This window comes from Vulpes vulpes, chromosome 10 (genome assembly GCF_048418805.1).
Source record: "Vulpes vulpes isolate BD-2025 chromosome 10, VulVul3, whole genome shotgun sequence".
Taxonomy (NCBI): Eukaryota; Metazoa; Chordata; class Mammalia; order Carnivora; family Canidae; genus Vulpes; species Vulpes vulpes.
In genome coordinates this window covers 20,079,012-20,106,877 of record NC_132789.1, presented here as the reverse complement: position 1 = coordinate 20,106,877, position 27,866 = coordinate 20,079,012, and the positions used below count along the sequence as shown (strand labels likewise).

At 38.0% G+C, this 27,866-nt stretch overlaps 2 protein-coding genes and 1 pseudogene across 2 annotated transcripts in view; all 3 read right to left on the bottom strand.

The window, feature by feature from the left end:
• The window catches only part of PIWIL3 (piwi like RNA-mediated gene silencing 3), a 31,698-nt gene extending 27,178 nt beyond the window's left edge, over positions 1-4,520 (bottom strand). The window contains 2 exon segments of the mRNA XM_072722460.1: positions 3,938-3,995; positions 4,371-4,520. Of these exon segments, the coding sequence (XP_072578561.1) occupies positions 3,938-3,995; positions 4,371-4,520 (208 nt within the window).
• On the bottom strand, positions 288-8,327 carry LOC140594288 (FAS-associated factor 2 pseudogene; annotated as a pseudogene).
• Positions 8,328-12,433: 4,106 nt separating this feature from the next.
• The window catches only part of LOC140594296 (small G protein signaling modulator 1-like), an 82,023-nt gene continuing 66,590 nt past the window's right edge, over positions 12,434-27,866 (bottom strand). Inside the window, exon 7 of the mRNA XM_072725229.1 lies at positions 12,434-15,326. The gene's annotated coding sequence lies outside the window, so the exon portion shown is untranslated. The remainder of the gene's footprint in view (positions 15,327-27,866) is intronic.

Here is a 27,866-nt window from a genome sequence, read left to right as displayed (position 1 = left end):
TGAACATCTACATACAATTTTTTGTTTGAGTAATAGTTTTCATTCTTTTGAGCAGATACCTAGGAGTGAAATTGCTGGGTCATATTGCCATTCTCTGTTTAATTTACTAATCATAAATCTTTCTATTAAGATGTATTCTTTGCTGTGTTGATATTATGGCTAGGGAATCTGATAGAGATTATATATATATGTGCAGGTACAACTTCACATACCAATTATTACTGTAACATATAGAGAGATATGTATCACAGATATGTGTATACATGTGTATATACATATATATGTCATATATGATAGGCCTGAAAAGTAATCTATGTTAATAGAAAATGTTTTCCTCATAATATGTATTATTAACTATAATGCTATTGATTAATGACTATATGCCAGATTTTGTATTAAGTACTAAGATTTTGAACATGAATAAGTCACCTTATACATGGTTCTTGCCTTAAAAAAATTAAATCTAAATGAATACAGAAAAAAATACAGGAGAGCTAGGGAGAAACGAAAGGTAAGTCTGATCCATAATGGGACAGATAAAAATCTTGTATGCGTTTAGAATTGAAAAACAAAATTTATGTGGCCTTTCAATCTGAAGATGCTTATATGAGGGGAGGATCTATTTAATAAGATCATTCTATTGCCAAGTTTCTAAAACATCAAGAGCCAGGGCAAATGAAAGTTGGATGGCTTTGGAAACTAAAATAAACTAGCAAATTGTACTTACTGAACCTGGATCCAAACTGTATTCTGCCAATCTCCTCTGAAGCTGGGAACTGACTTTTCTGTATACTGGTTTCCAACATGGAATCACATTTCAGTTAGGTCCCCACCCAGATGGAAGCACAGATGCAGTAGTGGCTGAAAGATTCTTTTGAAACTAATAAGCTGGATTTCCTTGAGATTCAGGAACACTACATGAAAAGGTTTCCAACTTTGGATTTCTCGCAACTTTGTATCTCTCCTGCTGTTCCCTATGAAACTAGGAGAAGATACTAGAGTAGATTATGTGGTTCAGATCATTTTACCACCCTGGTGAAGTTAAAATCCATAGCAGATGGATTTCAAATAAGCCTTCCACCTCAATACTGCATCTCAGTCTTCCAATCCAGATGTATATATTAGTACTCTTGATGCAATCACTAAAAGAAGTACTTACAGCTGTATAATCAGCTGCAAAATAACTTGGTGTAATTCACATGACTGGTTTATTTATTTATTTTTTAAGATTTTATTTATTCATTAGAGACAGACACAGAGACAAGAGAGAGAGAGGCGGAGACACAGGCAGAGGGAGAAGCAGGCTCCATGCCAGGAGCCCGACGCAGGACTCGATCCCGGGACTCCAGGACCACGCCCTAGGCCAAGGGCAGGCACTAAACCGCTGAGCCATCCAGGGATCCCCACATGACTGGTTTATGACCAGCAACATCTCTGTCAAAATGACCATTGTGTGACTATTTAAATATTTTGGTTTTACTAGATTCTTCCCCTCAGGTGTTTAATAACTATCAAACAAGAATGAAGAGCTGGGGGGATCCCTGGGTGGCGCAGTGGTTTAGCGCCTGCCTTTGGCCCAGGGCGCGATCCTGGAGACCCGGGATCGAATCCCACGTCGGGCTCCCGGTGCATGGAGCCTGCTTCTCCCTCTGCCTGTGTCTCTGCCTCTCTCTCTCTCTCTTTGTGACTATCATAAATAAATAAAAATTAAAAAAAAAAGAATGAAGAGCTGGGTAAAATGGTGAAAAACTTCAAAGAGGTGGCCAGCATCCCTGACTTGGTTTATGTATACAAATTCTGACATGGGGGAACCCTGGGTGGCGCAGTGGTTTAGCGCCTGCCTTAGACCCAGGGCGCAATCCTGGAGACCCAGGATCAAATCCCACGTCGGGCTCCCGGTGCATGGAGCCTGCTTCTCCCTCTGCCTATGTCTCTGCCTCTCTCTCTCTCTCTGTATGACTATCATAAATAAATAAAAATTAAAAAAAATTAAAAAAAACAAATTCTGACATGGGCATATAATAAATAAGTAGCATCTATAAGCATTTTGTATACAGATAGAGAATGTTGCTATTACCTGTTTATATTTTTTCTTTCTCTTGATTGAATGAAAGTTACTTAAGGAGAGTTTGTTTTTTTTCTTTTTTTTTTTTTTTTTATCCCAAACCCCACAAAAGTCCAACCTACTGGTGATAGATAAATGATCAATTAAGAATGAGTGAATTCAGATGAAAATTCTAGGTATCTTAATGGTTTCTAGTGATGACTTTCAGGTTCATGTATCTAAACTCTTCTTTCCATTTTCAGACAACATGCTATTTATAATGGGCTTATTCATACTACATTGATATTAATCTTTTACCAGAATGATTTAATCATTAATGATTAAAAATGATTTTTTTGTATAAAACATTTAATGTTAACCTACAACACAATGGGAACTTTTATGAAAAAAATTTAAAGTACACTAGATTTCTTCAGTAAATTATCACGTAAACTATTCAGGCGCAGTACCAAGTTGGGACACTGCATCTTTTGTGGAGGGATTTCCTGTTTGCTGCATTCCTCACAAGTCCTAAAAAAAAAAAAAAAAAAAAAGGAAACAGTTGCAAAGTGGAGCTCCTTGTTCAAGCACCAGGTAATACTCCCCTGATTTTGCATTCTGGGGGTTATCACTCTTTCCTCCCACAGTTATTTTCTGAAACTCTTTCCTTGGCCTTGGCACCATTAGCAATTTTCATAATGACTGCTCAGCTGAAGATTCTAGGTTCCTTATTATTTTTTAAGAGATATTCTCTGATCATTTTTTATCCAAACATCACAGTGGAGGCAAGCAAGGACAAAAGAAGTATTTGCTGCAGGAAATTCTGCAGAAGTGGAAGAAAAGACCAGAAATGCCCCACTAACTGCAGAAATTCAACGGACTCCAACTGGGTGTCTTTGCTTGGTCATTTCCCATGTCATTCAGTTGAATCTACAACGTCAGTTTTGGGATGCAGAAGAGAACTTGAAACAAGTGTTTTTTTTTTTTTTTTAGGCTGATGGCTTGCTGTTTGATAAACAGCTGAAACAACCCGGAGGTGATCTGGAAATGAGCGAATCCTTGCAGATCATCGGCTTCTCAGTATTTTCTCCCTTGCAGGTCCCATGGAGTTCCGAGGTCCTTGGGAGTAACAGATTGTACTGGCTTTAAGTGACAAAATGTGCATCCTTCCTGGAGGAGGAAGGGAGATGACACCTATGCAGCAGCCCTACGGTAAGGAGACAGGAATGGGGTCTGAGCAAAGCAGGCTTGTTTCCACATGGACTAGGAAGGAACATGTGCTTCAGATAAAACTTCCTGAAACCTAAAGTAAATGGGTAGGCCATCCCAAGAACCGTACCGACATACACTTTTTCTTAACAGTCTGGCATCTGACCTCCTTCCCTGAACAAGTATTGAAAGGCCAAGAGACATAACGTGCACGTTGTAGAATAAGATGCAGACTGAATTAAGGAAAAAGTTTTACAACTTCCCAAAGATGTGTGGGCAAAACACCCAAAACAATACCCAACCTAGAGAAGGCCCTTAAAATCCTGCCCTTCTGTGTACTGCCGGGGAAATAGCTATGAGTTTGACAGGGAGGGAGACTCAAAGTTATGTGGGAAAATTCCTCTTTGCATGGTTGTAAGCATGAAGCAGACTTCACATAAGGCTGAATAGAGAACATGCTTTATCCTGGTATCCATTCCAGATACCTTTCATGCCAATAGACAGTGACTTCCCACTCATCTGGCCTTGAGGCAGCAGTAAACAAAATGGAATAATCGGCAGCGAGGAGCAGAATTAAATTAAATTTTCCTAGAGATGGTGTTTTAGACATCTGTGCCAAGACCACTGGGTAATTCCCGGGCTCCCTAGGTGGTGCCTTGTGAGGTTCCTTATTCTGTCCCTTACCCATGTTTACCCCAACCACTGTGGGATGCAGAGGAGAAGCCACGTACATCACTGCTACCTAAAAGAGAAAGAGTTGCCCTTAGATTTTAGGGAAGCAAGAGAGAAAGCCTTTGGAGACTGCAAATCTACCACGTTATGTTTTATCTTGATATGAAGCCTGGCCTCAAAGCATGCTAGGCTCCAGTTACTTCAGTAGGTTGCTGTGTTACAAGTCTGCACCAGTCTAGCTATAGAACACTTTGGAATATTTGCCAGCTCATGCTGACATCTGTTAATAATACATGGCATGACCCATGTACCCATTACCATAAACTCAACCAAAGAAGGGACATCCATCCAGAGGTTAAAAAACCCCTATTACCTCAAAACAGCAATAGAGGGAGAGGATTAAAACCTGCCTCCAGCAGGTGGCTATATCAGAAACTAACTGTACCTTCCAGCAGTTTACACACACCTGGAGTTCTGTCTTGGCTCCCTTCAAGGTTTCTAGTTCTATCCTTGAACCACCACCACCACCACCACCACCCACTTCTCCCACTGATACAGGCAGGGCACCATCATGGGGTTCTGCTGGTTCTACCATTGACCCTGCTAGTCCTTTGATAAGGCACCAAGATTGGCAATTCAGGAACACTCGGGGCTGGGCAGGAAGAGCACGTACACATCAGAAGAGGAATGAAGAGCTGCTATCCTTTGGTTCAGATTGCATAGTAACCATCTAGTACAGATTCCAAGGGACAACTGCAGTTAATGAGTATACACAGAGTTCACACTGCATATATGGGGATATCTGTACAGAGACTTTGTGGGGCAATGAACTCCAGATTTCTCCCAATACTCCAAGCGAGGCGCATAGATGGTAAGAAAGGACAGCAAGAGTTGGACAAAAAAGAACAACCTCTCTAGGAATGTGAGAGGGACAATGGCAAAAATAAGCACAAACCAGCCCAGGTCACCTTTATTACACTCTTGTGGGCTAAGGAGCCCAGAGCATGAATTCATGGGCTTAAGAATTGGCTCTTTATCAAATAAAGTTAAAAAAAAAAAAACCCAGCTATGTTGTGGGACTCAGGAAATTTAACAAAACCCCCTACCCCTGGACAAGCAGAGCAGGACTGACTATTTTGGGCTGCACCCACCTTGTGCTGACCTGCTTATTACTTAGGGGCACAACATTGTCAGTCTCATTCCTTTGGTCATTACAAAGCAACAAAAAACATTTAGAAGTTATTCATAAAATGTGGGAAGTTCAAGGAACATCTCTCTTCTGTGCCTCTTCTCTGGTGGTGGGAGAAGCAAGTCGTCAGGAGATGCTGCAGTAGTAGCTGGTTGATAGATGTTTTTTTCCACTTTTATTTTTCATAAAAGCAAGGATGAATGAGAACTAGTGGGAATGTCCCCTTCCCCAGTTGGGACAATGACTGGGTCGAAGTCCTTCGACCTTTCTTTGGAAGGTGTGTGGTGCAGAGGCAGTAGGGAAGGGTGGGCTTGCCAGTGGGAACGTTCACTGCTGACCTTCGCACACACACACACAGGTGGTGACTCTTTTGGGCTGCATGGTTTCTGATCCTCCCTTAGGATACAGCAATCTTAAAAAAAATATTGTATTATAATAATAATATGAATTTCTCTCTCGGTTTTTGTTTGTTTGTTTGTTTCTCCATTTCGTTTAGGGATTAGGAGGGGAGAGGGAAGAAAAATGTCATTCATCTTTCAGGTCCTGAACAGAGAACTTCTGTGTGGCTAAGTCTGGCCTCCTGAAGTGTGGGGGTGTTGGGCCACTCCTCTGAAGGGATGCAAGGCAGCACCCGCCGGGGAAAGTTGGCTTCAATCTGAAACTTTTCAGGGCTTTCTTTCAAGGAGAAGAAGTAGTCATGGATTACTGTTAGAGACTGCGAAAAGTGGAATCATCTCTCTACTCGAGAATCATTGGCTAATTTGAAAATGATCTTGACACTTTCAGGGTCATCAGGGGAAGGCTCTGGGGGCAGATACTCCAGCTTCCCCTCCTTTTCCTCTTGTAGATTCCGCGCACCTCTCTCCTCTGCCAACTTTTGCTGTTGCACCTCCTCCTCCTCCTTGCGCCCCTTCAGCTCTGGCTCCTCCCGTGTCTTCCTTTCCTTCTCCTGGTCAGCCCTGAGAGAGGCCAGATAGGCCTCGTCTTTCTGTTGTCGCAGGACCTGGGTCTGATTTCGTTCTTCCCTTTCAAGGCGTTCTGACACGAGGTAAGTCTGGTTTGCATCCATGATACATGTCAGCTGGTTAATAAGGTCATCGGGTCCCACTGCAGTCGTTCTCTGATCCTTCAGCATAATCAAGGCCAGGAATGGATAGGTGTTCCCTCCTAAACCCTGCAAGACCCTATATCCCTCAGGTTTATTTGCGGAGCATGCCCAGCGAAGCATCCTAGTGTTTATTAGGGAAATAACTTCAGGGCCCAGAGTGTGTTGCAACAGAACTCATCGGAGTCCTGGGGATCATCTCCATGAAGACAAACCAAAAGCAACCAAAGCTCCCGCTTGGCATCGTTAAGTGCCTGGCTGTACGTTCCCTGGTGGAAGGCAGGGTGTGCCCTCCCATATTTCTCTTCAAAAGAGAGCATAAATGAAACAATGTCCCCAACGGGGTCAGTGACCCAGCTGCGAGGGGCAAACCTAAATATATCAAGTATTGTGTAGGTAAATCGGAATGGAAGCATTATTAAGTAATAACCCCATCCAGGCAGCCCCCTTGGCTGTGGTCTTGCAATAGCCTAACTGTAGAGCCTGTGCTCAACTGTATTAACTTGCAGGGGTCAGGATGGAGGTGGGTTGAAAACATCTGGCACACCCTCTTGTTCATTCAATCGGTCCTGTACAGCAGCCTCTATGTCCCAGTAATGCTGTTCCAAGGGATGGCAGCATTGATCCATAGTTGCTATGCCAGTTAGATCCTGAAACTGCAGCAGTTTCTCTGTCTGCTCCTGGGTTATATCCGGCTCCTCAGGCGCTGCCATTTGGCCGCCGCCTCTACGCTTCTTAAAGGAATGATTTGATTACCTCTTATTGTAACGTAATTTCCTGTTTTGATTTTCATACTCTGGGTGTTTTGTTTTGTTTTGCCTGTTTAAAAATTTTCCTCTAATTAAGTTGCTGATTTTAAAAATACATTACTCAAGGTTGCTTTTTCTTTGAACAGAATGAATAACAGTGCAGAATGACCACATTTAAAAAAAAATTACGCTTGAAACAGTACTTAATTCCATGTTATTTGCCATATTCAATTCGGTTTTCTTTTGTTGCTTAGCCCTATAAGACTACCTTTATATAAATAATATTTCCTTTCGAGCACTAGCCATATGAATTAACAAATGTCATACCTGAACTCTGACTGAATCATATTAATTTTGTCTTAATAATTATGTAAAAAATAATTATGTATATGTGCATACTTTTTTGTGGGGAAGGAGTGTAGAATAAAAGAAAGAATGAAAACAGATCCAGAATATTTTTTCATTAATGTATCTTGAAAAAATTAAAATGTACTTGTCCATACAAGTACATCTTTATTAAGATGAAACTTTGTTCATAATAAATAATTCTGCTATAAAACGTCTTAAATCCATAAGCTTTGTCAAAATGGTAAAATTGCTGAATAAACTGGCAACATAACTGGAAAGAAAACACAGACCTATGCACACAAACACACATTAAATAAGTAGCCATGAAGTCACAGTTTGACCCAGTGAAGAATTTAAAACTAGAAGCAAAAGGTAGTCCTTTTATAAATTGCTGATCTCCTCATACACCTTGTTGCTACGTTAGTTGTTTTGCTTAGGAAAGAGGATCATTCTGACAGCTACAGTTTGTGTTTCTCTATAAAATTGGAGTTGAAATATTATAAGATATTCTTATGATCTGTTTGATATTTTTAAGAGTATTATTTATACAATATTGAAATAATGAGGAGACATCTAGTCACATGTTTTTTATTTACCAAAATTGGGCATCTTCTATTACCTCCATGGTGGCATCCAAGCCATTTCCCAGTTGGCTTTGTTTAGAGAGGTAAAATTAACTCATTCTCTCACCATCAAATGCCTAAAAGCCCAACTGGGAAATAGAGAGTAAGTAAGACCAAGAGAGATGATATTTATTGTCAAAAGGGATAACAGCTTAATAACTTAGTTATGACTTCTATAATAAATAAGTTTGTATTACATAGATATCACATATGTAATATTTAAATATTACAAACATGTTACTTATATAATGTATAAATATATAGTTACTCATATATATTAGTATATGTATCAATTGTATATAGATAGCATTGCTATTTCTTATATATATACCTACACACACAGAAGTATATATTGCATATGCCCTGTTTGTGTGTGTGTGTGTGTGTGTGTGTGTGTGAGTTAGGAAATTTTAAAACAAGATCTCAATTAGAAATTCAGGTCCTAAAGACCATTCTAAGACATTATACTTTATTTGCTATGTGAGTTGTGTCTTGGAGCAATACTTCTGAAAGTTTGTTGCTTAAAGGAAGCATTGTGCTATACATTCCTACCTTAATGCCAGTTAATAAGTGAGGTAGGGGAAAGCGTCCATGAAGCTCCCTGGAACCTATTTGCTATACTACTCTAGGAACACTTTTAGTTATCTAAGCCCTCCTTATTGTTGTTATTTTTGACTTCATATATCTAGGGATCAATATATACGAAGTCATCTTTAACATCTGAGTACAACTCTGTTCCCATTATTCACTCACAGTCCTAAACACGGGATTTGGCGATTTAGCAGGTATTCCTTGAGTGCCTACTGTTGGTCTAGGTACTGAGTGAGCTATGGCTGGAAATACAATGAAGAGATTCCCATACTCATGAACTTAATAGTTTAAGGTAGACAAGGAAATGATCATATAAAATGCAAAATATAAGTGGCAGCATCTATAAATATAGAAAGCAGGTATTTCCTTAACTTTGAATGGCCAATCTGCATATATATGCAGCCCTCTGGACTGAGACCTGCAGTGCTCTGGAATTCAGCCAAGCCCAGAAATGATTTATTCTGGAAATTTGCTCACAGAGATGGGACTCAAAACATGTGGCTGATTCATTTTTGAAAACTTTTATTGAAGATGTAGAGACTTTTTACCTTTATTTACTTTTAGGTAGAAGTCAAATATTTCTGAGGGCTGTGGATTACTGCAAACTGAGTTTTAAACTATCCAATGGTGTTAAACTTGATCAGATGCTCTGAAAAGATAGCCTGAAGTTTTTTTTTTTTTTTTTAGATAGCATGAAGTTAAAAGTAAATTGAAAGACTGTAAACCTATTACTGTTTTCAATTTGAATGTTAGTTTGTGATTTGAAATTAGTGTGGAAGAAAAAAACAAATATCCAGTGATTAAAACTCAGAGCAGCATTGCTAAAACATTGCTCCAGAGGGGAGGGCTATGAAAATCCTATACAAATACATTCAAGAAGAGGTTTAGTTTTAAAAGGCAACAAAGGCAGTAAAATCTGTATTTTTCCATTCACAGTGTAAACTCTTTTAAATGCTCTTTAGCTACTTGCTTATCATATCTACCAGAGTTTAATGTAGAGAAACATGCTGAGTAGAAAAGTGAGCCCACATGAAGGAGCCTGGAAATGTTATAGAGCAAAGCTTTTTCAAAAAGTATTTATTTTCTATATGGCCAACAGCAGAAAGGCATGGGACACTATGGTGTACAGAGAGTTAAACTGTGTGCGTGTCTGGGGGTGGGGTGGCAAATGTAAGAAGAAATACTAATTCTGAGCCCTCAAAAACCTTTCCACTTTTCTGATAGCAAACTCTATTTGAATATGCATGTTCAGCCTCTCCTAAGAGAAATCTTGTTCCTAGCCAAGAAAGGTAATGTCATATCAATCTAAACATTCAGCTATACATTGAATGTGCTGATCTGGTCATTAGGAACAAGGATACTGGTTACACATGCACTATTTCTGTTACCTGTTTCCTAAGAGATATCAAGATAATTGCTTTTTGTGCTTCAGTAATATTCTATGCATAATATTTCACTTGCTGCATTATTTTATAAGTATCTACCTCTGTATATATCTCTCTGCTTGAGGACGGGTACTCTTAATTGTCTTTCTGTTTGCAACACCTAACTCAGTGCTTGGCAGAAGGTTGGCACATGGTGTTTAATTCAAGGAATGACTATGTTTTTTGGCAGGCCAACTTCCTCTATAACTCACCAAGTACGGTTTTCTTTCTTTAAAGACTTTCTAAATAGAATGTATAAGTTAAAGGGCAAGAATTAATTATTAACAATTTGCCTAAGAAATTAAGTCTCTAGATGGCATAAATCATATGCTATCAGTAACATTCATGCTTCTGTTGAAAACCTATCAACCCTTCTACAATTTCAACTTACAATCTAAAATGTGAAAATATTCAGCTGGAGATGATCAAACCCACTGGGCTGGACAGAGCAATAGGTCAGCACCTTTGCCCACATCCACAGCCTGGAGGTGTTAGAAGGTAAGCAGCGCCTTCATCATTCTGGCAATCTATTTTAGTCTAAGTCTACATCAAAAGCCTGTCAGGGCTCAGTGCTGATAACAAAGCACTATCGCTTTTCAAAGTGACAGAGCATAGTGACATATCAACACTAGGACTTAAATGAAAAACCCCTTCTAATTTAATGGGGAATCTGCTGAAGCTGTATTCAGCCCAGAATCCTGGTTTTCAATTAAAACTTTTTCAGGGGATCCCTGGGTGGCTCAGCAGTTTGGTGCCTGCCTTTTGCCCAGGGCGTGATCCTGGAATTCCGGGATCGGGTCCCGCATTGGGCTCCCGGCATGGAGCCTGCTTCTCCCTCTGCCTGTGTCTCTGCACGCCCCCGCCCCCATGTGTATCATGAATAAATAAATAAATCTTAAAAAAAAAAACTTTTTCATAGCAAGAGAAAAGTTTGGCATATCCTTTCCTTTTTTGAGGCAGTTATGGAATTGTGTGGAGAAGACAGTAGTATGGTGTAGAGATGGCCCGGTACTAGCTAAGTACGTATGAGCCCTTCTCATCCACTAATTGCAGTTCCAACAGCATAACAAAAGTCTTACCTAAAACTCATACTGCTGAAAAGATCCTTTCTCTCAACACAACTTTTCTTCAATGAATGTTTTTTTCTGACACAGAGCATAAGAAGACAAAGGGGAACAATATATCAATTACTTACTACCTGCTTGTGCCAAGTACTATCAGTATAGGGAGGGGAAGGGGCTCTCACCTATGTTATTTCATGTAAATATTACCTATGCTATTTCATTCCTACTAAGGTATAGAATGTAGATGTCTATTTTCATGTTTTGTTCATACAGAAAAAGAAACACATGAGTAATTAAGCAGCTTCTGTATGGTCACACACCCATTAAGGGGTAGAGTTGCAATATGCCCACCTAGTCTTTTATATTAGCTACAATATTGCTAAAATTTAAATGTGGAGAACTATGGATAACATCAACGTGCTGACATAATTAAACATTTATTTATTTATTTATTTATTTATTTATTTAATGGTGTTTCTCACTTGCACTTTCCTTTTTAAAAAAAGATTTCATTTACTTATTCGAGAGCGAGAGAGAGGGGCACAGACACAGACAGAGGGAGAAGCAGGCTCCCCGCAGGGAGCCCGATGAGGGACTCGATTCCGGGACCCTGGATCACGCCCTGAGCTGAAGGCAGACACTCAACCGCCGAGCCACCCAGGCGTCCCTCACTTGCACTTTCCTTAAACGAATTTCTTGAAACATATATCTTAAAACAAGCTTCGTTTTTTGGGTATCTTTTCTTAAAGGTTTTATTTAAATTCCAGTTAGTTTCGGGTGATTAACAATTACATGAAGACCTAAAACCGTAAGAGTTTTAGAAAAAAACAGGGAAAAAATATCCCTGATATTGGTCTTTGCAATGACGCATTATATATGACACCAAAATTATAAGCAATAAAACCAAAAAAAAGTGAGATAATATCAACTTAAAATACTCTTGCACAACAAAATGAAAAGCAACCCATGGCAAGGAAAACGGTATTTGCAAACAGCACTTAACATCTAAAATATATAAGAAAATTCAACAGCAAAAAACAATCTGATTTAAAATGGGTAAAAGATTTGAATAGACTGTTTTCCCTGAAGAAGATATGCAAATGGCCAATATGTACATGAAAATGTCCTTAACATTACTGATCATCACAAAAGTGCAAATCAAAATCACAGTGAATGTTACCTCATACTTGTCAGAATGGCTATCAGGAAGATAAGTGATAACAAGTGCTGGTGGCAAGGATTTGAAGTTAAGGGAATCCTTGTGCAAGTTGGTTGGGAATGTAATTCAATATGGGTACTATGGAAGGCAATATGGAGGATGGAGGTTCCTCAAAAAATTAAAAATAGAACTCCATATGATCCAGCAACCACCCTATGGTTACATAACCAAAATAAAATAAAATCCCTCTCTGAAAGAGATTTCTGTATTTCCATGTTTATTGAAGCATTATTTACAATAGCTAAGACATGGAAACAACATACTATACATAAACAAATAGATGAATAAAGAAAAAATATATGAATATTATTCAGCCATTAAAAAGGGAAACCTGCTGTTTGGTTTTTTTTCTTTTGTTTCGTTTGTTTATTTTTTTAATTTCTTTTTATTGGAGTTCAATTTGCCAACATATAGCATAACACCCAGTGTTCATCCCATCAAGTGCCCCCCCTCAGGTCCCATCACCCAGTCACCCCAACCCCCACACCCACCTCCCTTTCCACCACCCCTTCTTCGTTTCCCAGAGTTAGCAGTCTCTCATGTTCTCTTGCCCTCTCTGATATTTCCCCACTCATTTTCTCTCCTTTCCCCTTCATGCCCTTTAACTATTTTCATATTCCCCAACTTAATGAGACCATATAATGTTTGTCCTTTTGTGTGTGTGTGTGTGTGTGTGTGTGTGTGTGTGTGTGTTCCATCCTTGGAACAAAAGGATGATTTATTTATTTATTTTATTTTTTATTGGTGTTAAATTTGCCAACATATAGAACAACACCCAGTGCTCATCCCATCAAGTGCCCCCCTCACTGCCCGTCACCCAGTCACCCCCACCCCTGCCCACCTCCCTTTCTACCACCCTTTGTTCGTTTCCCAGAGTTAGCAGACTCTCATGTTCTGTCCCCTTTCTGATATTTCCCACTCATTTTTTTTCTTTTTCCCTTTATTGCCTTTCACTACTTTTTATATTCCCCAAATGAATGAGACCACATAATGTTTGTCCTTTTCTGATTGACTTATTTCACTCAGCATAATACCCTCCTGGTCCATCCACGTCGAAGCAAATGGTGGGTCTTTGTCGTTTCTCAAGGCTGAGTAATATTCCATAGTATACACAGACCACGGTTTCTTTATCCATTCATCTTTTGATGGACGCCGAAGCTCCTTCCCCAGTTTGGCTATTGTGGACGTTGCTCCCATAAACACTGGGGTGTAGGTGTCCCAGCGTTTCACTGCATCTGTATCTTTGAGGTAAATCCCCAACAGTGCAATTGCTGGGTCGTAGGGCAGGTCTATTTTTAACTCTTTGAGGAAACTCCACACAGTTCTCCAGAGTGGCTGCACCAGTTCACATCCCCACTGACGGAGTAAGAGGGTTCCCCTTTGTCCACATTCTCTCCAACATTTGTTGTTTCCTGTCTTGTGACTTTTCCCCAATTCTCACTGGTGTGAGGTGGTATCTCATTGTGGTTTGGTTTTATATTTCCCTGATGGCCAGTGATGCGGCGCTTGTTGGTCATATCTATGTCTTCCTCTGTATGATTTCTGTTCATGTCTTTTGCCCATTTCATGATTGGATTGTTTCTTTGCTGTTGAGTTTAATAAGCTCTTTATAGATCTCAGATACTAGCCCTTTATCTGAGAGGTCATTTGCAAATAACTTTTCCCATTCTGTAGGTTGTCTTTTACTTTTGTGGACTGTTTCTTTTGCTGTGCAGAAGCTTCTTATCTTGATGAAGTCCCAATAATTCATTTTTGCTTTTGTTTCTCTTGCTTTCATGGATGTATCTTGCAATAAGTTGCTGTGGCCAAGTTCAAAAATGGTGTTGCCTGTGTTCTCCTCTAGGATTTTGATGGAATCTTGTCTCACATTTAGGTCTTTCATCCATTTTGAGTTCATCTTTGTGTATGGTATCAGAGAATGGTCTAGTTTGATTCTTCTGTATTTGGATGTCCAATTTTCCCAGCACCATTTATTGAAGAGACTGTCTTTTTTCCAGGGAGAGTCTTCCTGCTTTGTCGAATATTAGTTGACCATAAAGTTGAGGGTCCACTTCTGGATTCTCTATTCTGTTCCATTGATCTATGGGTCTGTTTTTGTGCCAGTACCACACTGTCTTGATGACCACAGCTTTGTAGTACAACCTGAAATCTGGCATTGTGATGCCCCCAGCTATGGTTTTCTTTCTTAATATTCCCCTGGCTATTTGGGGTCTTTTCTGATTCCACACAAATCTTAAGATGGTTTGTTCCAACTCTCTGAAGAAAGTCCATGGTATTTTGATAGGGATTGCATGAAATGTGTAAATTGCCCTGGGTAGCATGGACATTTTCACAATATTAATTCTTCCAATCCATGAGCATGGAATATTTTTCCATCTCTTTGTGTCTTCCTCAATTTCTTTCAGAAGTGTTCTATCGTTTTTAGGGTATAGATCCTTTACCTCTTTGGTTAGGTTTATTCCTAGGTATCTTATGCTTTTGGGTGCAGTTGTAAATGGGATTGACTCCTTAATTTCTCTTTCTTCAGTCTCATTGTTAGTGTATAGAAATGCCATTGATTTCTGGGCATTGATTTTGTATCCTGCCACGCTACCAAATTGCTGTATGAGTTCTCGCAATCTTGGGGTGGAGGCTTTTGGGTTTTCTATGTAGAGTATGTCATCGGCGAAGAGGGAGAGTTTGACTTCTTCTTTGCCAATTTGAATGCCTTTAATGTCTTTTTGTTGTCTGATTGCTGAGGCGAGGACTTCCAGTACTATGTTGAATAGCAGTGGTGAGAGTGGACATCCCTGTCTTGTTCCTGATCTTAGGGAAAAGGCTCCCAGTGCTTCCCCATTGAGAATGATATTTGCTGTGGGCTTTTCGTAGATGGCGCTTAAGATGTCAAGGAATGTTCCCCTATCCCTACACTCTGAAGAGTTTTGATCAGGAATGGATGCTGTATTTTGTCAAATGCTTTCTCTGCATCTAATGAGAGGATCATATGGTTCTTGGTTTTTCTCTTGCTGATATGATGAATCACATCGATTGTTTTACAAGTGTTGAACCAGCCTTGTGCGGGACAGCTTCTCATTCTTGTTTTCCGTGACCTCGATAGACAGTTTTGAAGGGATGTGTTGGTCAGCTATTTTGTTTTTTTTTTTAATTATTTTTTTATTTATCTATGATAGTCACACCCAGAGAGAGAGAGAGAGGCAGAGACAGGCAGAGGGAGAAGCAGGCTCCATGCACCGGGAGCCAGACGTGGGATTCGATCCCGGGTCTCCAGGATCGCGCCCTGGGCCAAAGGCAGGCGCCAAACCGCTGCGCCACCCAGGGATCCCATGGTCAGCTACTTTGTTGCAGGAGCCTCAATTTGGGTGTGTCTGATATTTCTGTCATGAGTAGGCTGGGAATATGGAATTTTGGAAAGACTACCACAGTGGTGAAGTGCTTCTGTGCCTTTCCATCCCATCTCAGTTGGGGGTGCATGAGATTCACACAGCATTACTGCTGACTTTCATCACTGACTTTTGTCACTCAGTTAAAGTTGTGTGTGCCAGTCTGCTGCCCCAAGTCACTGTTTCCCTCTCTCTACACTCTGTTGTTTAGAAGTGTGCTCTAAATCTACCCCACCTTTGGGGTAGGGGGTGGGGAGGATTTTCCTTCACCTCCTGAAGTGAGGAGTCTATTGTTAGGAATTCTTTTATTTTTTATTTTTTAAGATTTTATTTATTCATTCATGAGAGATACAGAAACATATGCAGAGGGAGAAGCCAGTTCCCCGTGGGGAGCCTGATGCAGAACTCAATCCCAGGACCCCAGCATCATGACCTGAGCCAAAGGCAGTTATTCAACCACTGAGCCAGGTGCCCCTATCTGGAATTCTATTAAAGCAAAATTAGCCTTTTCTCCCCTATTTGTTCATTTGTTTATATCAATATAAACTTGTGTATATTTATTTCATATTTTGGTTATAGTCCAATGCCGTATTATTAAGAAATCTTTTTGAGTGACAAAAAAAATGAATTAAAGTATCTCCACAATGCTCTGAGGTTGGTACCATTATTATGTCCACTTTACAGGTGAGGAAACTGAATCTTAATGTCAAAATGGCACAGGCCAGATTTGAATCTGTCTGGGTCAGGCAAAAATTGCTCCAGGTTGCTTGCAGGAATTGTCTGCTGGATAACAAACACTTTCCTCTCTCTAGACTTCAGAGGATCCAAACACATCCAGGCCTCCCCTTCTCAATTACCTTCTTCCCTATCCCTTACCCCAATTTGCTCTATTAATTAATTTGTACTTTTATAAAGTTTCTCTTGCCAGAATGTTGAGCAAAAATCACGTCTACCATTTCCACACAGCAGTTATTTCTATCTTCTAAGTTCCCTCCCTGTCTTAACTCCTTGGCATCCATTGTTTTATATTCTATTAGCTCATATGGGCAGAGGACTTGGCAGTTTGTAAAATGCTTTCACACATCATCTGATCCTTGTGATGTCCTTATGAGGTAAGCATCACAACCAATGTGTTTCCCATTCTCTATGGGAGATAGTTGAGGTCAATGAGCCTGAGAAACTTGCCCAGGACCCACTGCTGGGAAGTGGTAAACCCTATAAGGCAGAAGGAACACCATGTAGAATGACTCAAAGGCAAAAACCAGTATGGGACATTTGAGCCAGTGCCCACTGTTCATTATGGAGTATTAATGTGTAACACATTGGTGCCTATTCATATTATTTATTCTTTTTGATTCATTCTTGGTAGGTTTTATGCTTCTAGAAATGTATTCATTTCTTCTAGGTTATCAAATTTGGTGGCATATAATTGTATATGGCAGTTATTTTCTGATCATATGCATTCCTGTAGTGTCAGTTGTAATGGCTCCTTTAGTTTCTAATTTTATTTACTGAAATCTTTTTGTCTTGTTTAGTGTAGCTAAAGGTTTGAGAGTTTTATCTTTCAAAAATACACGTACATTTTAAAGATTTGTTTTGAGAGAGAAAGAGAGAGAGAGAGAGAGCACACAGGTGGGAGGAGAGAGAATCTCAAGCAGGCTCTGCACTCATGACCTTGAGATCATGACCTGAGCTGAAACCAAGAGTCAAAGGCTTAACTGACTATACTACCCAGGTGCCCTGATATATATATGTTTATTTATGTATGTAATATGTATGTCCAATGTGGGACTCAAACTCATGACCCCAAGATTAATAGTCATATGCTTTACTGATGGAGCCAGCCAGACACGCCTGTTTTATCTTTTTGAAAAACCAGCTCTTAGTTTCATTGATTGATCATTTTTTATTGTTCTTCTAGTCTCTATTTCTTTTATTTCCAGTAAATACCAGTGCATACCTTACTAGGTATGAATCTTTTTCAGCTTTGTCCAAAGGTTTGACATTACCCGTCCAATTAAGACAATGAGGATAATATATACTACTTAGATAAAACTCAGCGCATCACCTGCATGTTTTGCTATTCATTTTGCCCTCTCTATGACATTATACACACTTTTTACCCCATCATCAGATGCTATGTCCTTTAACCCACTGATTGCAACTTATTTTAAAGTAACTCTTAACTTCTCTCTGATAGATAGCTAAAGTTTTGATGGAGTGACAAGGAGTTGTAAAGCATAAAAAATTTTAGATACAAAATGGCCCTTTTGTATCTAAAGGATAACCTTAGACCCTATAAGCTCTCTTGAACTGTCTATTTCCTGTAGGCTTTGCCCACTACTTATTATTTTTCCAACACTAGTATGAAAATGACTATTTCATACAAATATTTAAGTGTTTTGTTGAATTAATGGACAATATAAAATGTGTATCGGGGGTCCCTGGGTGGTTCAGTGGTTTAGTGCCGCCTTCAGCCAAGGGCGTGATCCTGGAGACCCGGGATAGAGTCCCAAGTTGGGCTCCCTGCATGGAGCCTGCTTCTCCCTCTGCCTGTGTCTCTGCCTCTCTCTCTCTCTTGTGTCTCTCATGAATAAATGAATAAAATCTTTTAAAAAAGTGTATCTAGAACAGGGATAGGAGAAGAAAAGAGAGAAAAAGGCAAACATACTGGGGAAAGTTAGTTGAGAAAATGAATTCTACCAAATGGCTCATTTTTGTTAGGTACCAAGTTGAAAGTACATCCTCTTTCTTAATTCTTACTCTGCCTTGTCTTCACCTTCATCAAATGAAAACAAACAAACAAACAAACAAACAAATAACTAAAGTTGATCTATGTGAAGTTATACAATGCCTTAGGGTTTTTTAGAACATATAAGTATAATGAAATTGGAACCATTAATTGAATCACACAATAATTCTACAGAGAAGAGAAAAAAATGTATTGAAAAGAAGAAACTGGTTCATAAAATAAGATTAAAAAATACATCTTTTAAAAATAAGATTAAAAAATACATCTAATCTTTTAATAAGATTAAAAAAATACATTTGAGTTTCAAGTTTAAAAAAATGCCAACACCAAAGGCTGGCATCGAGTGGTAACAGTGGCAGTTTATTAATAATCTGTCATGTAAAGCTGACACAGTATATGCTGAATTCTGCTCTGCTTTACAATGAAATCCCATCCATTTTATTACTACCAGAATTAAATATGTTCTATTGAAAGGCTTTAGTAAGCTTAAATATGATTTAAAGTTCTTTTTCCAATACATTTATTGCTTTCCTAACACCTTATTATCAAGAAGTCAGATCAACAAAAGTCTAATCTTGATTCTCCCACATATCCATGGTATACCAAGCAGGGAGCAAGATAAAACACACATGTTTATAGGGGTTGATAGGTTTGCCTTTAGACAAATGGAAAAGTCATAGCAACTAAATTACTTGTTTCTGACACGTTGGGAGCAGGGAGGAGACTGCTGGAAATAATATAGGGTAAGTATTAAATAATAAAGGGTAAGTATTAAAAGTTACACCTGTAGAATTCACAGATGGATAATTTATTTAATCAGAATTAGGTGTGAGCTATCCAGATAGGAAGAATCTATTTAAAGGTGTAAAAAGGTGATTGTCCATATTCAGACTAAAGGATTTGGAGGAGGTATTTTATAAGTAAACATCAATGAACCAGATTTTCATAAATGGTAATTGAAGTTAAATTCCATTTTTTCTACGTATTGTTCAGTTTGGCTATGCAGGATTATATCACCACCAGTTACCTAACATATTTTACATGACCTCTGTTAGTGTCAGGCTTCCAAAAGTGTGCTATGAGGATCTGAGGGAAGACAGGCTAAAAAGCATATGAGCCAGTCCAATTAGTAGAAAGGTTAAGAGTCATTACACAGTAAAACAACTGGAACAGAGTTCAGGATTTGGCATAGCGATCAGTAAAGAAATAAGTAAAACTCTGTACTATAAATATGTTGAGTTAGAATACTAGTTTTCATCCATCAGATAGTTAAGAGTATTCTTATTACTGAATAGTAAGACCATAATCTCAGATACACTTGTCTTTATTCCATGATTAAAACGTTTTTCAAATGAAACTTGAGAATTTGTGTCTATTTCCAAAATCTCAGAATAGAAATATAAATACAAAAGCTCTGCAAGATTTCCAACTTTAATCTCTTTCATTGAAAATATTAATCATCAAGTAGCAATATTCTAACACCTACTACTAGATAAGAGTGCAGAGAGGAGGATGTGGGGAAAGAGGATACCAGGAAGTAAGTATACTACCCAAGATAAAATTTTGCCATGGATAATAGAAATGAAAAGGTGTGTGTGAGTGTATGTGTGTGTATTTCTCATTTATTGGAGAAAGCATTATATAACGGTACTTGTTAATAAATTTCTACAAAGAAGAGGTTTACAAGTTCAAAAGAAGAATAGAAGAGAAGTAGAACAGCAGAAGCCTCAGTTTTCCCCATTCTAAATTCAGGCAATTGGAAGTGACAATTTTTAAAGTTTCATAATTCTCAGATAGACAATTCCAAGTGAATTTCCATAAACCATAATTGACTCATGATCATTGGCTAAGTAGCTCAACATGTAATTCACCATGTGAATATAAATGGAAACTTTGGTCAAAATAAAAGTGTCTTAAAAAAATAAATAAAAGTATTTTTTGTATAAAATATTCAGAATATCAAGGTGAGCACTTCCTAAGGAGCTGGATTTGTTGGCATTATGTGTGCAAAGTGTTAAAGAGAAAGTACATAACACTGGATTTAGGAAAACCTCTGGGAGCATGACATAATGCACATAATGACTGTACTGTAGCCATCAGCTTCCAGGTGGTGAAGGGTTGTAGTGTGCTGTGGTAAGTGGTATGTTGTGGTAGGTGGCATGTTGTGGTACGTGTGTGTACACATGCACACAATGGGTCACACGAACAATTACATTCTTTTTCTTTTTTCTTGTCTATTTTCGCCCCCCCCCACCCCCCGTTTCTTATTCCTGACCATACTATGGGCACTTGCCTTTTTGGACGCTAACAAAAACTCGTTAGCTTCTCCCTGAGCTATTGCTTAAATAATTTCTTTTTTCCCCGTCTCACTCACTCCTTAAGCTTCATTTGGTATAGTGAAGACAGCATAAGCTTTGGAGGCTATCATGCTGGTAACATATGGAAAAGTTATGATTATCTGAGAATCACAGACTTTTAACTATGTACAATACGAGAGTCCCCTTTTCCTCCTTCACGTTTTAAATTCCTTGTTTCCTTCCCATTGTGCTTACATATAAAGATATACTTTGTTCTTCATTCTGCTCCAAAACAATTTCCCAAACGGTATTCTAAACACAAATCTGTGTCAGAATCCTCTTGGGACGCTTGATGAAAATTTCACTTCCGAGGTTTTACTCTAGATCTTACCAAATCAGACACCTTGGATGGTATGGGTACCTGGAAATGTGTGCTTTCATAAGCTTGCTTTGGGAAATGTGCACATGGAAGTTGCATACAACTGATCTAAACCATTATGCTTACGCAGTGGTTTAACAGTCTTGTATTAGGTTCTAGAAACTATTTTCTGAGAAAATCTTAATCATAGCTGGCAGGCTGCCTTCTAAATTTAACATAAGAAAAACTAAAAGTGGGAAATGGAATTAATTGCCCTTCGCAACAGTTCAACCTGGACGGAGATGATTGTGGGAGCACTGCACTCACTTGAATAACTCACCAGAAACCTGTGGCTGACTCTTCCTTTTGTGATTTTTGATCGTCATTCTGGATTCCTTGTATTACATGTTACTAAATACTAATAAATGTATTGCTTATTCATCTTTTCTTTCCCTCCTATATCCTAATTTTAGAAGAAAAATATCGTAATATAGTACAGAAATCATAAAGGACAGGGTTTATGGGTAAGAAGACAATTTTGTCACTCTTCTCTGAAAATTTGAGCATTTAAATGACAATGTGACAATATAATAAATATTTTTATTTCTTTAAATTTGTAAAAGAGTTTCCTGAATATTTCTCACTGCTTGTTTTTTATAGATGAAATAAACTGCTTCATATAGTAGAAGTAAGACAGCATGACATGTGGTTTGTCATTTCAAACCACAAATTCAATTATTGGTGTATGAAAACACATGGGTATGTTGAGTATAGTTCCATAGGATAACTTTTAAAAATTATATCAGAATATTGTGTGTGTCTTCAGTTACATGATTATTTTCTCTAGGAAGATCATAGGGCTTCAAATGAATGAGTGAAACACACTTGGCTAGCAATATTTTAAAATCATTTTTGTTTCAGTTAAAGTCACTGATGCTGACTATGAAAAAAAGAAGTATTACATTTTGACTGTCCAGTTTCCCCTTCTCAGAAACTATGTACAATCAAGGCCATTTTGTATGTGTTTCCTTTGCTATCTTCCCATCTCCATTGGCTTTTCCTGGGAGTTTAAGTGGCTGTCACCCCCCAGCACTGTGCAACACCTCTCTAGGGGCCAGGAATATCCTGGCTTTTCTCATACAACAAAAGGAAATCCTTTGAGGTCTAAAACATTAAGTTTTCCTAAAGTAACTAGAAAAAAAGATAAGAGAGCCCTAACCAGAAGCAGTTGGGTTTATGGAATACAGAACCCTAATTATCAGCTACTACAGACTGGCTAGGCTGTCCCCCCATATGTCATATCGTACTTTCTCCCATCTCTTTTAAGGGAGGAGAAGTTCCACATGTAACTAGCTATCTTTGAAGAAAACAGATGATGTTTTATCCATGTGCAGGATAAAAGAAATCTTTCTTCTTTCTGGAGGGTCAGTGATATATTGTCAAAAGTCTCAGATGTTTCAGCATTTACTCAGAAGTCTCTTTTATTTTTATGTAGAGTAAACAAAACATCATCCTAAAATTCCAGAACTCAAAAAAACTTAGAAATCAGATTATTCCACTATCACATATTATAAATGATAAAATGAAGACCAGAAGGCTATACTTCTAGAAAATCTTACTAGATGGAAACATTCCCCTTATCTGCCTTCACTACTAGCAAACCTCGTATTCTCTCTTTAAGATCTAGTTCAAATTTTCTATCTGTGAGGTAGGACACTTTCATTGACTCCCACAGGCACTTATTATTACCCTGGCCTCTCCTATAACATTTGTTTCATATCCTTCTAATACGATCTATCATCTCTGGTACACCTCTCTGGCTGTGAAACCTTGAGCGAGTTTCATATCTTAATCTCAATTTTACTGCAATAAGCAACAGTCCCTCTCTCGGGGATACTATAAGGATTAAAATAAATAATCATTGTAAAGGATTTAGCACATTTCCTGGTACATCATGCATGCTCAACAAATCTTAGTGTTGTCAGGCTAATTTACGTATCCACATGTCCTTCCCTTTCACTAATTGGGGAGTTCCAAAATGAGCTCTTATTTGGTCAGTAGCCCAGTGACTGGCACTGGGTGGTGCACACTTTACCCTCAAGAAGTCTGCATTGAACATGTTAAAGAATGAATCTTTGTTTTGTTTTGTTTTGTTTTGCTTTTTTTGTTTGTTTTTTTGAAGAATGAATATTCTTACATGCCTGGTCCCTCATAAAATCCTTTCTCTGTCATATATCCTTCAGAATAGGCACAATGCCATTTAATCCCTTAATCAAAATTATTTCCAAAAGTTTAAAATAAAACATAGAATAAGCCAGTGCTTTGGTTATGTGTGTCCTTAGCAAAGTCAGGATTTTCTGTTTTACTTGAGAAATTTCATACCAAGTATAATTAATGTGTCCTTCTATGATTTCTCAAGAAGAAAATGTAGTCCCACCCAAATATATTGGATTTTATCCTTAATTTATATTCAACCTTTTCCTGATGCTGTGATTTGACCTGAAAGTATTGAAGTTATATCTCTATTTCATGCGTGGGCAAATGCTCTAGCCATAGTATTCAAAACAATTTTGCATGGCAAGCTTTTTCTAGAACATTTTACCTGTCATGCTTGAAATTTACATTAGAAGAATAATTGACTTCCTTACTTAATGATATCTTTAAGGAACTATGAAAATTCATGAATAAAATTCTATTTTAGAATAATTTGAAGTAAAGAATCTTACTTTAATGATTCAGTTAATAGATAAACGCATACTTAAATATAATAAAACATGCTGTTATAATTATCAATTTTGAAAATAATCTATGATGTGAAAAAAATCAATATTCACAAGGATAAACATGTTTACTCTGTTACAGACTTACTGTAAAATTATGATGCCGTAGGAAACCCATCTCTATCACAGACTTCTATCTGGGTAGTCATACAGATCCTATGAACACAGGAACCCAATGCTATTAATAAGAGACAGATTAGAGGGATCCCTGGGTGGCGCAGCGGTTTAGCGCCTGCCTTTGGCCCAGCGCGCGATCCTGGAGACTGGGGATTGAGTCCCACGTCGGGCTCCCGGTGCATGGAGCCTGCTTGTGTCTCTGCCTCTCTCTCTGTCTCTGTGTGACTATCATAAATAAATAAAAATTAAAAAAAAAAAAGAGAGACACGTTAGAACCTCTTCAGGTTAGAAACAAACTTCACAAAGATTTTTGTTTGAATTAGGTATTAGTTGATTATAAATGTTATCACTTATAACAGAGGAAACTCAACTTCTTGGCTTCAGAGACTTATCAAAATAAAAAGCCCCCCTTAGCTAAAAATTTTCATATAATACTTTCAGGGATAGTCTACCTTAGGTAAATGCATTTTACAGATTTTAGAGCAGGGGCAAAAAAGCTCATTTTAAAGATCTACACTCAAAAAAGAAAATTAGCATTGCCCCTAAATTATAGATGCTCCTAGCTTGTGATTTCTTCATTGATTCAGATATTATGAAATGGCGTTTTCAAGTTGGCAGAAAGGGTAACGGGAAGGTGGATCTCATTTATGCTGCTTCAAAATATTTAGAGCATTCGTAATTTCTCTCCCCCCCCTTTCTCTCTCTCTCACAAACACACACACACACACACACACACAATTATCTCCTATAAGTATAAATATCCAGCACAATAGAAGTATCAACAGAATAATAATTACCGTATCTTTTAAAGTTGCTATATATTTTGGAATAATAATAGGTTTTCCTCAGTCTCCTCAGACTTTCACCATCCTCCAACTTGTTCCATTCATTTTACAATAGTGCAGATTATTGTCCGTTCCAGAGTACTTAGCAAGAATGTTAGGAAACCAGAAGAATTTCTAAGTCAAATTCTTAATGATAACATTGTGGTTTCTTTTAACACTTTACTTATGAGCTAAATGCTCGTGGTCTTACTCTAAGCACACAATGGAGACTTATTGATTTAACTTAAAAATAGATTGACCTCTTTGAATACAGCAAAAGAAATAAAGCACCTCTTACTCTTAAGTTTATTTTGAGATAACAAGGTATTCATAATGACATTATCTTTCTTTGTAGCCCACCAGATTGGAATAAGATGACGTAGTTGAAATGAATTCATATTCTGGAATGCATTCTATTAAATACAGTATATTTGAATTTTGTAATAATTATACATTGAAATAAACTCACTAATCAGTGAATGATTATAACAAGTAACAATACATTTCAAATAAGCATGCTTAGCTTATTTATTTGACTCTGAAATCAAAATTTCGAGACAGACTTCCTTGATTTATGATGGGGTTATATCCTGATTAACCCATCATAAATTAAAAATGTCATAAGTTGAAACGCACTTGTACACCTAACCTACTGACCACTATAGCTTAGTTTTAGCCCAACTTAAATGTGCCCAGACCACTTACGTTAGTCTATAGTTGGATAAAATCCTTTAATAATGTTGATTGTCTCATGTAATTTATTGAAAATTACTGTAATTTATTGAAAAGTACTGAAAAAAAAAAAAAGTACTGAAAGTGAAAGAGATTGGCCATGCGGCATAAGAATGGTTGTCAGTGTGTCAGTTGTTTACTCTTGTGATGGCATTACGGGCCAGGAGCTGTGGCTCACTGCTACTCCCTGGCATTTGGGGAGAGGACTGTGCTACATACTATCAGCCTGGGGAAAGATTCAAATTCAAAATCTGAAGTATGGTTTTTATTCAATGTGTATAGCGTTCACACGATTGCAAGTAGGGTATCATATGCGTATAATGAATTCTGAGATAATTAGGGTTTTAATATTACCATATTCTTCTGTTGCAGACATAAATTATGGTTATTATGGGTAAAAAAAAAGGAGATCTTTGAATGAGAAGCCATTTGATTAAATTCCAAGTTTTTCTGTATTTATTAATCATGACTAATCTGATATGCTGTTCTCAAGATTATAACTAGGGATATGCTGGACAAAAATGGAGTGGGATGGTCTGAAGTAAATGCAAACAATTCTTATGGGCAAAATTTCAGATAGAATGTGTGAGAATACACGTCAGTTTATGATAGTGCAGATAGATATAAGTTATGATATAATTATGCTATTAAATAAATGAAATGAGGCATCAGGGACGACATGCTACAAACACAACTGCAAGGCAATCAGCTGTCCCACCTTCACAAACAGATTTGAGGAATGACAGGAAATTTTTGATTGCCGATGTTTTCAACCTTGCCAAAAAAGGAAGATACAAATGTATAGAAACTTCCTTGCAAGTTAATGAGGAAAAATGGTCCATTTTCATTTCTCTTCTATCAGATTCTCTCGTTTTGAGATGTGGTTTTCTAGAGACGATGATGGTAATGACAGAAGTTTATAGAGCTCTTTCAATTTTCACTTATTCTAGTAAATTCCTCCTTCTATATTGTTCTTACTTGTGCTTATGTTCAACTGCGAAAGGTCATGTGAAGGTTAGAAATTCTTTGCTCAATAAAATAAACTTTTCCTATTTTTCCCCAATTGTTTATTTAAGAATACCAGCCATTGCTACTCCTTTCCATTTGTCACTGTCCTGATCACACTGTAGACTCATTTTATAATCCCAAATACTGTTGAAGTCTGTTGTATAAAAATAGATTTAATCTCAACCCGTAGAATGCAGAGGTCTCAATGGTTACCATATGTCTTTGCAGTGTCAATTCATACATATATTTACAGATATCAACCTAGAACAATTAGCTACAATTGGGTTGCTAGATCATTGGCTTGAATGAATCCCTGGAATGTCTAGTATTTAATCTTTCTTCCCCACTTCTAATTTGGTTTTTATCTAAAGTAATAACTCCAAATCCATACCCTGAGTACAAGAAAGTAAAACAATACATTCTCAATCCCAAAAGCAGTTATTGATTCTTTTTTAAAAAATATTTTATTTAGGGGATCCCTGGGTGGATCAGCGGTTTGGCACCTGCCTTTGGCCCAGGGCGTGATCCTGGAGTCCCTGGATCGAGGCCCACGTCGGGCGCCTGGCATGGAGCCTGCTTCTCCCTCTGCCTGTGTCTCTGCCTCTCTCTCTCTCTCTCTCTCTCTCTCTGTCTTTCATAAATAAATAAATAAAATGTTTTTTAAAAGATTTATTTATTTATTTATTTATTTATTTATTTATTTATTTATGAGAGACAGAGAGAGAGAGAGAGGCAGAGACACAGGCAGAGGGAGAAGCAGGTTTCATGCAGGAAGCCTGATGTGGGACTTGATCCCAGAGTCCTGGGATTATGCCTTGAGCCAAAGGCAGACGCTCAACCACTGAGCCACCCAGGCGTCCTGAGTTATTGATTCTTTTACTAGCGCCTGTCTCCCAATTTCATCTTGACCAACTCAGTTGTGAATGTTTTTGCTATATAATCAATGCTCTAATCTAGGACTCATGCTTGTTGTCTCTTTTTCTCTCACCCTCTACATTCAATCAGTTATTAGGTCCTTTTGATTCTGCCTCCAATAGATTGCAAATCCATGTCAGTGGTCCCATCCTGGTCTAGGACATCATATCTTTCTCTCTTGGAAATCTTCAAGTGTCTCTCCTAAATGCTCTTTCCACTTCTAGTCTTACTTCCCACTAATTCATTCTCCATAAAGCACTTATCTTAAAACATAAATGCAATTACCACACACTTTTGCTTAAAAGCATCCAGTGGCTTCCAATGGCATTTACAATGAAATCCAATACACTTGTTATGGACTACAAAGCTTACTTCATTTCAAGCCCCTCTCCTTTTTACATACTATGCTCCTGCTACACTAACATTCTTTTATTTCTTTGGACATTCCAAGCTCCTCCTTAATTCA